The following is a 10,939-nucleotide window of genomic DNA, read 5'->3' as shown; positions in this document are numbered from 1 at the left end:
TACAAAGTTTCTTTCCTTTACTTAATTAAACTTGCTGTAAATTTAGATGGCAAGCAGCAGTGGCACATGGCGCGTACGCAAAGCGGCGCCCCCCAGCCCACCGGCCCCCGCGGAGGAGGGCGCAGGCCCGCGCGCTCTCGTGCTCAGTGACGCCATCGAGGCCGCGCTGCACGCCGCGCCCGCGCCCTCACCTGCACTCGCGCCTTCGCCCTCCAACAAGAAGGGCAAAAAGTCCAAACCCAAAGTGTTGTTTGCTACTGGCATGCAACGCACTGGCTGAAAATAAAAAAAATAGTTGTCTTTGAAAAAAAAAATAGTAAACCTTTACGTTTATGTTTTTTCTTTTTTTGCTCATTAAAAACAGAAATCATTTTTTATTCAAAATTTTAGTAAAAATAACCCTTTTGATTGAAACTTTAAATCGGAATTTAACATTATATCAAACCAGTTTATTGTTTTCGTAGTTTATAGCATTGTTAATGATGTGCAATTAAGTTTAACTTTTTTAATTTTATTTTTGATTCCGTTAGATGAATCTTTTTGGGTTTTCTTACTATGTAACATGACATAATATAGACATACAGTGACAAATCAATGTTAAATTATTCAGACATTTAACGACTGAATAATTATATTTATTGGTGTGAGTACTAATCTATTATAGTATTTCGTAGTGATATATATTTTAGAAGTATGGCGTAGCCATATAATAATCGTCCTCGTTCCTTTCAGTATATATTCTATAAACGTTTTTTCTCTTAATGTTAATCACATAGAAGCCATCTTAGGTGATGGGTAAAATCACTTGTCAACATTTTGTAAGCGCTGTTTATTTCAATTTCAAGCTTGGTATTGTAATGATTCTCTGAAATAAACATGTGTCATTATCATGATTTTTAATTTCATCAACATTTTTTTCAGTAGTTATACAGTTAAATCCTAACATGCATAAACCAGTAAGTGTTAAAATTGAATGTGGATGGGTACAAAGGTAGAGGACCAAAGAAAGTATGGATGGATGGTGTGAAAGAGGATATGCTTAAGAAAGGAGTGGATTCAGATATGACGGCTGGAAAAGCAGCACAACTGTGCCGACCTTCCGTAAGGGATAAGGGCAAGTGGATAGTGATACAGTTAAATCCTAAGATTAATGGGTGCAAGGGTCTGTTGACTACCTGTGGTTACCGACCAGAGCTGAAGGTTGTCCTTTGCATATGTCAATATGATAAAGAAATGTAAACGAAGGGCCTTTCCTTTGTTAGGGGAATTTGCAGAGGAACCTTAATCAAATTCAGTTAAAAATCAACGATTGCCATATCGTTATTAAATTATTGCACTGGGTACCTAAAGTTTACTACTTTCGCTTGCCCTATTGGATGTGAGATGAGTAGAGAGTACTAACTAATGACCTCACTACCTATATTATGTGTTGTTCACATTTTGGACATAGTTATGTGTAATAATCATGTATAATTCTAACACAAATAATATAATCGTGAATGACGATTTAAAAATGATAATCTATTATATTTAGTCATACTCCAACAATATTATTTATCTATATTTTTTTATATTACCTATCATGACATTTTGCTTCCCATGCTTTTTGATAATGTCAAAACTGTCAAGTAATTTTGAAGTAAAAACTTCTGTATTTTTATTTTAAAATTCTTAATTATGGTGTAGATACAGTTAATAATAACAAGGCTTATATAGAGTTTGACGTACTATTGATATTAATTTATATGTCGTAGATAATAGTGCAATATGACATCCTCGAGTCAGGACTACATATTTGAACCTTTTAAGGTTACTGAAGTCAAGTTTAGAGGTTCTGAGGTTCCACGGCCTCGTAGCGGCCATAGAATAGTTTGTGATGATGTTAACATTTATTGCTTTGGAGGCTATAATCCCGTTTTACCCTTGAATAGTATCCAAAGGGTTGATCCCACCTGGAGTCCACACAGACCTCTGTTCAAAGAATTGTGGAGTTATTGTATCGCTACTAGGAAATGGAAACAACACAAAGTTGTACAGAACATGCCTGAAGAACTAGCATCAAATGCTATGTGCATGAATGGAAGATATCTAATGGTTAGTTATCTTAACTTCTATTATAATTATTTTGAAAGGGATAGTTTGTTTATAATCAAATCATATTATTCATGTTAATGCATGTAATATTTAAGATATTAATGTTTTAAATTTTCACAGATATTTGGTGGCACTGGAGCTCCTTTTGGAAATAAATGCAGTAATGATGTTATAACATGGCGGACAAACCCTGGCGATGCTAAACTAGAAATTCTTAATGTAACAGGAATAAGGCCTCCTGGGCAATATGGACAGTCAATATTGTGTCACAATGGCTACTTTTATACTATTGGTGGCACCAATGGATTTGCATATAACTGTGATATTTATAGGTTGGTATTATTGATTTTCAACAAAATAAAGTTCCTACTTATTTACATATTTTGCTATAAATGGATTGATTTGAATTGAAGGTTTATGTCAAATGTTTTTGGACAGGATACTTGAGAAGTATAAAAGCAAATACACTTATATTTTTTATATATTAGGTTTACCAAATTGTTGCTTATTAAAGGTAAAATCTAGGGTGATTAGAAAATAAGAATACAAAACTAAAGTGTATTTGTTTTTATACCCTTTACTTTCAAAAGGTTAGCGTGGTATGGACATGTTATGTGACGAAATGATGGGGACATAAACCAGAGTGTTGAGATTGAATGAGGATGGCTACAAAGGAAGAGGAGGACCGAAGAAAGTATGGATGGATTGTGTGAAAGAAGATATGCTTAAGAAAGGAGTTGATTCAGATATGACGGCTGATAGAGATGTATGGAAGAGCAGCACATACTGTGCTGACCCTCCGTAAGGGATAAGGGCAAGTGGATGATGAGTATGATTTTTTTATGTAAATATTTATCATATTGTTTCAAATTATGAATGTATGATTTTTTGAAAAAAAAATGTATGATTTTACATTGCATTTTTAATATAACTTTGTACTGTTATTGTACTAAAAAAAACTGCAATTGGACTTTTATGCCACTGTTTTAAATGTGGTCATTGCTTTGCGTTGCAATGTTTTTCTTAATACTTTTATAAATAAATGTAAAGCAATAGTTTTCCACAGGTTAGACCTTCGAACAATGAACTGGGAGCAAGTGTTCGTCGGTAATGGCCAGGATGGTGAGCCAGTGGGAAGATATCGACATGAAATAGCGCGTGTTGGAAACAAGCTCTATATCATTGGCGGTGGAACAGGAGAATACGCTTTTGAACTTATGGAAATACCAGTTTACGATCTGGACACTGACACATGGTCATTTTTGAGTCCTAAAGCTGATGATTCTTTCCGGAACACATTGGCACCTTTAGCCAGGAAATGTCATAGTGCAGTGCAAGTTAACACAGATGTGGGACCACAAGTGTTTGTAGTGGGAGGTTCGGATGGACAGTCAATGTTTGACGATATTTGGAGATTGAACATTAAAGAGATGCAATGGAATTTGATGCAAAAGACAGCATTGCCGCATCCACTGCATTTTCATTCATCTACGATCACATCATATGGTTGTATGTATGTGTTTGGTGGTATTGAACCCAAGGATGAAGCGACTAGTCGAAATAATACATTATACAAAGTCTGGGTGTGTATACCGAAGTTAAGTGAGATTTGTTGGGAGGCTATACTCAGTTTTCAACCAAATTTAGAACAGGTTGATAAGAAAACTCTCCTGAATATTGGGATTCCTGCACATTTTGTTGATAGGGTGCATTTAACTTGAACTTGTATTGAATTATGAAATTAGTGTGCAAATATATCTATTTCATCTTCTGGTGTAAATAGCTTTTGACATAGTATGTTACATATTTATTTAAGAATTTCTAGAGTGTAAACAAGTTATTGCTTTTACCCTACATAATAATGAATTGTGAATTACACTCAAAGTTATGATGGGTGGTGTTTAATAAACTATGTCATTTTACCTGTTTTTTAATTCACATAAATTTTTTCTGGCTTTTTCATACATTAGGTATGAATGATTTGAATGAAATATTCCAATCGTTTTTCGTTTTTTTTTTACTATATGGCGTTCCAAAAAATGTTTTTGTTGTCATCATTTGGACCAAAAATAAATTTAAAAATTGTGCAATCATCATGCAAAAATCTTTGACGATAGGTAGTGTTGGTTTTATTAGGTTCACCGAGAGACTAGGTAAGGTGTTGCATCGTGAATAAATGCGTGCAATAAAACCGGTCAATTTGGTTGTCAAGGGCGAGAGTGCGGTGTTCAACAAGTGCTACACGCGTCGGCGTACAGCGGCGTGCGGCGAGCGTAGGGCGCGCGTCCCGCCGTCGGTTTCGCGCCAATTCGCGGCCGCAGTGCTGGGAAGCGCGCCTCGCGAGCGGGACACGCTGGACTTGCCTTACAATCGGGATCGTCCACCTTACGATAACTATAATAATTTGAATTTTTTACTGAGATCAAACAGTTCAAATACTCAATCAATTTTAAACGATATAAAAATGTCTCGAAAAAAATGTTTACGATTCCTTAAAATTAATAAGAACTGTTGGTAATGCCAATGTGATTTGAAGTGATTTAAAAAATGTGTTACAAATTTAAACGGTATTTCGGTGATATAATATAAGAGTTATGAGCGAGACGCGGGAGATGTCGACGGAGGCTGTGACGGCGACGGCGGACCCCGCGCCGCATCGTTCGCCGACGCCGGAACTGCACGCCACATACACCTCTCTGGAGATCCTGGTGGCACTGGTGGCGGTGATTGGCAATGCTATGGTCATACACGTCTTCCGGCGTGATCGGAGGTTGCGGCGTCGTACGAACTACTACATAGTGTCTCTCGCGGTGGCGGACTTTCTTGTTGGCCTCCTGGGTATACCATTCGCTATACTAGCCTCGGTTGGACTGCCGAGGAACCTCCACGCCTGTCTCTTCACGGTGTCGTTGTTGGTGATGCTTTGCACGATCAGTATCTTCTGCTTGGTGGCGGTGTCCGTCGATCGCTACTGGGCTATTCTCTACCCTATGTGCTACTCTAGGAATGTTCGCACCAGGACCGCAATATGTGAGTATTTATTATACTTTTAGTGACGTCATTATGAGTTTACCGCCAGCAATATTTTTATGTCTTAAGTGGTCTGAATGGCCGTAACATTGTGGGAGGGTTATTGATATACATTATCAGAGGTCATACTGTATCGTTATTTTTATTGTTATCTTCATTTGAATACAATAGCCGTACACTTACACGGTGAGTTATGATTATATTCAGTGTAATGTCGATTGATTGACAATTATCCTTTATACAAATGAGCGCCAATTAAAATTATTTGATTAACATAATAATCGCAACAGTCAGTAAATTATTTTGTTGTATTTGAAAAAAAAAACTATTTTAATTGGTACATTGCGGCAACATACCCATATTTGGGAACGGAATTTCCTGTTAATTTACTAATTTAGTTAGTTATTTATCGAGATTAAACATACCGAATTATTAAATTACACCTTTTTTTGAGTTAAATTACCCAAACGGCTAGTATTGGCTCGGTCGAAACTTAGTCATTGATCTCTATAATGTAAGCGTTTTGAGCTGTCTTGTAAAATCTCTAAATTTATATTTTATTTTGTAAATTTATAGTCAATTTTGTCAATGTCTTTAACCTACACTCTGCATTTTAAGCTACCGTTACACACCACTTGTGTTTACATTGAAACGTGTCATCCTTCGGAAATGGTTACTTAATTTGCTATGTTGTCAATGAGCTATACAGTAAAATATATTATTAAACCATTGTTTTATGACGTAGTAATAGTACTACATTTCATACAAGGATAGTAAATCTTAGCTACGTTTTGCTTCCTTACCTTTTCTTTAAAGATACGATTAATATTTACGCAGTTAAAATACAGTAACTTAACGTATTAATTAAATTTACTACCGACGAATATTTAGCCAAGTTATTTAGAGAATCGTATTATTTTATTTTACGAATAATACTCATTGCAATGTAGGTACAAAGTTTTGGATTCGTAACCGATCTTTTTTTGCGAGTTGCGACCACAGAACATCGAAATAAAATCTTTTGGTTTCTGTTAAAAGCTGTGGTAATGATGTTATAAGTATAAGCAGCGTAAAATGTCCTTTTTGTTTTTACGAGCTATAAGTGTTTTACTTTCCTATTCACCTTTTATTATTTCTTTGGCTCTAAAAGTCATTTGACGTAAAAAAGATGAATGAAGATAAACGCTATCCTTTTTGGTCTATCCATCCATTTTACAAATTTCTATATTTATGTGTTTATTTTATGGTGTTTTTGTAGAAAACCATTCGAGAACGTTTAAACTAATTTAGACTCCACTGTATAGATTGCTTTGTAATTACTTTTACCCTTTTACCATTACGAGAAGGGTCAAATCGATGATGGGGAATTTTCCAGAAAATAATTAAAAGACATCTAAAAGTTTCTACGTAGGAGGCTGTGACGTAGTTATACGGCGGCCATTACTAATTTCCAGGCGTTTGATTTCACATCCCATTTGGATATGTCCTCAGTGGCGTTTGTGGGCTTTCAGATCATGCTTAATTGCTGTGATTGTTTTCACCCTCGTGTATGTGAGGGATTCATTTTATTTGTTATTCTATTGCGATAAATCAACTGTTTGTTTGCATCATCTATTCTTACTAAAGTGAAACCGTAGCATGGTAATGCAGAGCCGACAACCTTCGTGCTATCGTTTTTCATCCCTAGACGCTTGGTTGAGTAAAATGTTCACGACGTATGTCGAAATTTTGTCAATCACGTTGTCACTACAGGATTCCTTGTTGTTTGAAGTTTGTTACAACTCAGATCCGGACAGTTGGCACTAGAACTACCGAAAAGAAAACAGTTATATGAAATCGAATTGTTTATCTCGACTTTTTAAAAATGTTACGTTCAATAAGTGTTTGTTCGAAGTTCTAGGAATGTTACGAGATGATCATAAAACGATTGCAACAGATGTCTTCTTAGAAATTAAAAATTTTATATCAGTAATTCTTTGAAACTGGTATAATTTAATTGTTAATTTTGAGAAGTAAAAGATTGTAATGTTTGAACGTGTTTCGTAAATGTATTTTACGTATAATCACTAAAATAAAGTTCTTCTTTGGTATGTTATGATCAGAAAAGATGAGACAAAAAGTGTCATCGATAAAAATGTACCTTCCATTTTAGCAATTGACTTAAGTTTCCAACCTTCGTTGAAGTTGACGTGAAGTTATCGATGTTCTAATGCTGGGTTGCTAATATTTCCATTTTTCACCATTACCTAGTGTTTCATTAGTGTTGGGTAGACCTAAATGTCAGCGGAGTAAAACTCAAGTTACGTAGTTCGGAAACGCATTTTATGAAGTTATCGAATAAAAAACACTAGCGAATGGTTAAATGTAGCTGGGAAACCGGCCATAAGTAATCTAACATTGATCTATTATTTAGCCGCTTCTCAGTACTTGTGGTTTACAACTGTCGCAATATTAAACGTATTTATAAATAACTATCAAGTAATCAGTGGTTTTATTTGCGGTGAATGCAAAGGCTACAATGTCTGAGTTATCTCAACATATACCCTGGACCTTTATAACTGCAGGAAGCAATGAAGTGTGTGAAGGTGAACTAAAAGTTCGATCGTTAAATAATCACATACCAAACTTAAGTAAATGATTCGGCAGTTAATAATTTCTTCCAATCAAATTACGACGTAATGAAAAGGTGCGGAAGTTATCTAAACGATTTTAACCTTTGTTACCTAAGATTATCGCAAATTATTATTTTTCACACACAGCTGAGACCCATTATCATATTTAGCGGAGTAACATTGTTCCTACTTTCAATTTCCTATTGCGTTCCGACCGCGCATTTCCTGAGGACGTGATTGTCGCTGCTATGAAACAAAATGGGAGGACAAAAATACTTTTGCCCAAATTCTGCCCGCAGTTCGTAACAAAAATTAGGTTAATGTTTGCGATGAGTACTTTTTCTTTCTTTCCAAATTATTAATAACACTATTAATAGAAAACTAAGTTAGGCTTAACGATAACAAAATAGTAATACTAATTTGGTTTCTAACAAATACTTAACATTTAAAACGAGGAATTTCAATACAAAAGTAACGCTATAAATAAATTCGTAGATAATATTTTTAATCTGTTCTTGTACTAAATTTAAAACTCATTCATCGTGCTGGCTTGCATGCACTTATAATATTTTAGCACAAGCCTATTTATATTTTTAAATGTTGAATTCGCCAGGTCATGGGCGTTGTTTCGATTCGCATCACGTATAGCGCGTATTAACTGGTGAACGAAGGTTGGTTTGCACAGGTGCCTAGTGAAATGTTACACGAAATGAAAACATCAATTCGATAGTTACATGCGTAATTCACGTTTTGTGAAAATTACGATGTAACATGTTTGTAATTCATCGTTATTTAAGGGTTTAATATTTGTTTTTTGTACCTTGTTAGTTTCAAAAGGACAAACTAATCGTAATGTATTTCTTATTGAAGTATTGGGGGAGGAATTGGCTCCTGTGACACTGGGCAACCTACTACAGGAGTCAACGCTTCCATATGTATACAAAAGAGACAATAAATAAATAAAAAAACACATGTGCGTGGTTGAATATTTTTAATTTATTTATCGAACGATATTGCAAAAGATCTGATGACATAGTTAATAATAATTATTTTTTATTAGAAGTAGGTAACCTAAAACTGCACGTGGATTATGAAATTTTACATGTCTATAGTCAATGATATTGTTATAGTTCGTAGTATCTATTGATTGCTGATAACTAATGTATACTATGGAAAACTTGACGTATGCAATCAAGCCTATCTCTAGGTTTTGAAGCTCTTGATGATTTTTTAGTTTTTGCTCTGTAAAGGCTTCAATATACTAATTTCTACGTGAATAACCTCGTATTGTGGTTATGTTATGAGACCATTCGGCATAGGACCATGGGCCAACTGCGACCGCGTAAAATTTAAATATAATAATAAAAAAAAATTAATAAATATAGCCTACGTTACTCACAGAAAGGGAGTTTTTTTTAATTGGCCCACTAGTTTTTGAACCTATTCATTACAATCAAAGTTTTCCTCTTTATAGTATTACTATAGATGAGGCATGAATAATCAACATTGAAATGTCATTCAATTTATAATCATTCACTGATTCATCAGAAAATTAACTGTAAAATCAATTATAACTTATCTTACACTAAACAATACTTGATATATTCATTCGTTTCATTACAAAAAATGAACGATTCACTTAAAAAGCTATTTTCGTTATGTAATTGTTTACTTTGCATAGTTTCGTATCGAGCAATTTATCTATCTTTACGAGTGAATGTTTAGAATTGTTTTGTCAGTACAATATATTACACATGTTGAACTCACCTTCGTTACGATGGACATCCTTGGCGCGATATTTGAAGAATAAAATTGTTTTCAATTGAATCCATTTGCCGATGTGGTGGTGGTGAATCTGTCAATTTTTATGCTTATATTAGTTGTTGTAATACATCTTGTTTTGATATTTAAATATTGGTTAACATCTATTATTGTTCATCAAATGGAATTTGCCGCCATATGATCTTTTTCAGTCACCTTTAAGACCAGTCGTGTAACTTTTAACGTTTAATGTTTTTTCTATTAATTAAAAAACTTCATCATCTCCAGCTCACTATACGTCAACACCGAGGGGCTCGGAGCCTACCCTAACAAGGGGGTGACTAGGCTTTAGTCAACCACGCTGGCTATGCGCGGGTTGGTTGAATTCACATATATCTTTGAATTTCTTCGCCGATATGGGCAGGTTGCATCACGATGTTTTCCTTCACCGTAAGAACGTCGGGTAAATTATGTACATATAAAAATTCAAAAAATCGAAAATCACATTGGTACATGGCGGGATTCGAACCCAAGACCTGTAGATTACAAAGTCAATGCTTAAAGCACCGAGCCACCGACGCTCTTTAAAAAACTTACCCCGTCTCTTTGTAATTCTCACCTTGAGATTTAATGTGACTCAATTACCCAGTGATCTAACCTGCTGTTGCTATGACAATGGACGCAACGTATGCATATGAATAAACTATTAAAAGGAATAAACTGAATTATTTGTGAGTTAAGAAAATATAGAAAGAATTAAATAGGATTAAATAAAAGACAATATTTAAAATAAAATAAAAAATATTTCCGTGTGTAGGATTTAGCATGACGGAAGCGTTTAGTGGAGACGTTGTGTCGACAATGGTCAGGATATTGTCGATCGGAAGTGGTCGCTTTGCTGTTCTCGGTGCGGAGGCGCGCATTGTCCGCACAGATCGACACTGATACATAGAACTGGTAGGTCTACTAGCCACTAGTACACCTGCTAAGGTCATAAAAATCTCAAAACTTATTTTAATGAAGTGGCGTTAATCGTATTTAAAGATAATGCAATGAAAATGAATTAATGCCACTTTCGAATGCAAGTACAAGATACAGGGTGTCCGAAAATAATATGTCATTCGTTGTTGGTTTTCCGGCACTATGTATAAACATGAAGGTAGTGACAGCAATACCAGAATTGTATTTACTCTTATGAAAATGTGAAATGCGAATAAATTAAAAGTTCGTTGTCTTGCATTAATTATGCATGTCTATGTTGATTTTACTGTTGATTTCTGATTTACAAATAAGTCAAGAACCTTCACTTATCATGTTTATAAATAGAATCCAATCACTGTTTATAACCATTCTATTTTCCATTCATTCATTTTCCCGTGACGTATAAACGGGGGCGACAGAATGGCGCCAGGTCGTCTGTTTGGCGGCGACGAGCCACCCCT

At 35.0% G+C, this 10,939-nt stretch overlaps 3 protein-coding genes across 3 annotated transcripts in view; all 3 read left to right on the top strand.

The window, feature by feature from the left end:
* The window catches only part of LOC106109125 (RING finger protein 10), a 5,504-nt gene extending 5,221 nt beyond the window's left edge, over positions 1–283 (top strand). Inside the window, exon 10 of the mRNA XM_013290528.1 lies at positions 47–283. Within this exon, the coding sequence (XP_013145982.1) occupies positions 47–280 (234 nt within the window). The 3' untranslated portion in view covers positions 281–283. The remainder of the gene's footprint in view (positions 1–46) is intronic.
* Positions 284–1,613: 1,330 nt separating this feature from the next.
* Positions 1,614–4,015, top strand: LOC106109192 (kelch domain-containing protein 10 homolog). The gene is made up of 3 exons (XM_013290597.1): positions 1,614–2,094; positions 2,215–2,426; positions 3,161–4,015. Exons 1-3 carry the CDS (start codon positions 1,768–1,770, stop codon positions 3,813–3,815), a joined length of 1,194 nt encoding a protein of 397 aa, XP_013146051.1. The 5' UTR covers positions 1,614–1,767; the 3' UTR covers positions 3,816–4,015.
* Positions 4,016–4,351: 336 nt separating this feature from the next.
* Positions 4,352–10,939, top strand: part of LOC106109124 (adenosine receptor A2b-like) — a 40,234-nt gene continuing 33,646 nt past the window's right edge. Inside the window, exon 1 of the mRNA XM_013290527.1 lies at positions 4,352–5,124. Coding sequence (XP_013145981.1) covers positions 4,689–5,124 — 436 coding nt within the window. The 5' untranslated portion in view covers positions 4,352–4,688. The remainder of the gene's footprint in view (positions 5,125–10,939) is intronic.

The sequence above is a fragment of the Papilio polytes genome, unplaced genomic scaffold, assembly GCF_000836215.1.
Source record: "Papilio polytes unplaced genomic scaffold, Ppol_1.0 DF821289.1, whole genome shotgun sequence".
NCBI classification, from domain to species: Eukaryota; Metazoa; Arthropoda; class Insecta; order Lepidoptera; family Papilionidae; genus Papilio; species Papilio polytes.
This window is presented reverse-complemented; position numbering and strand designations above follow the sequence as displayed.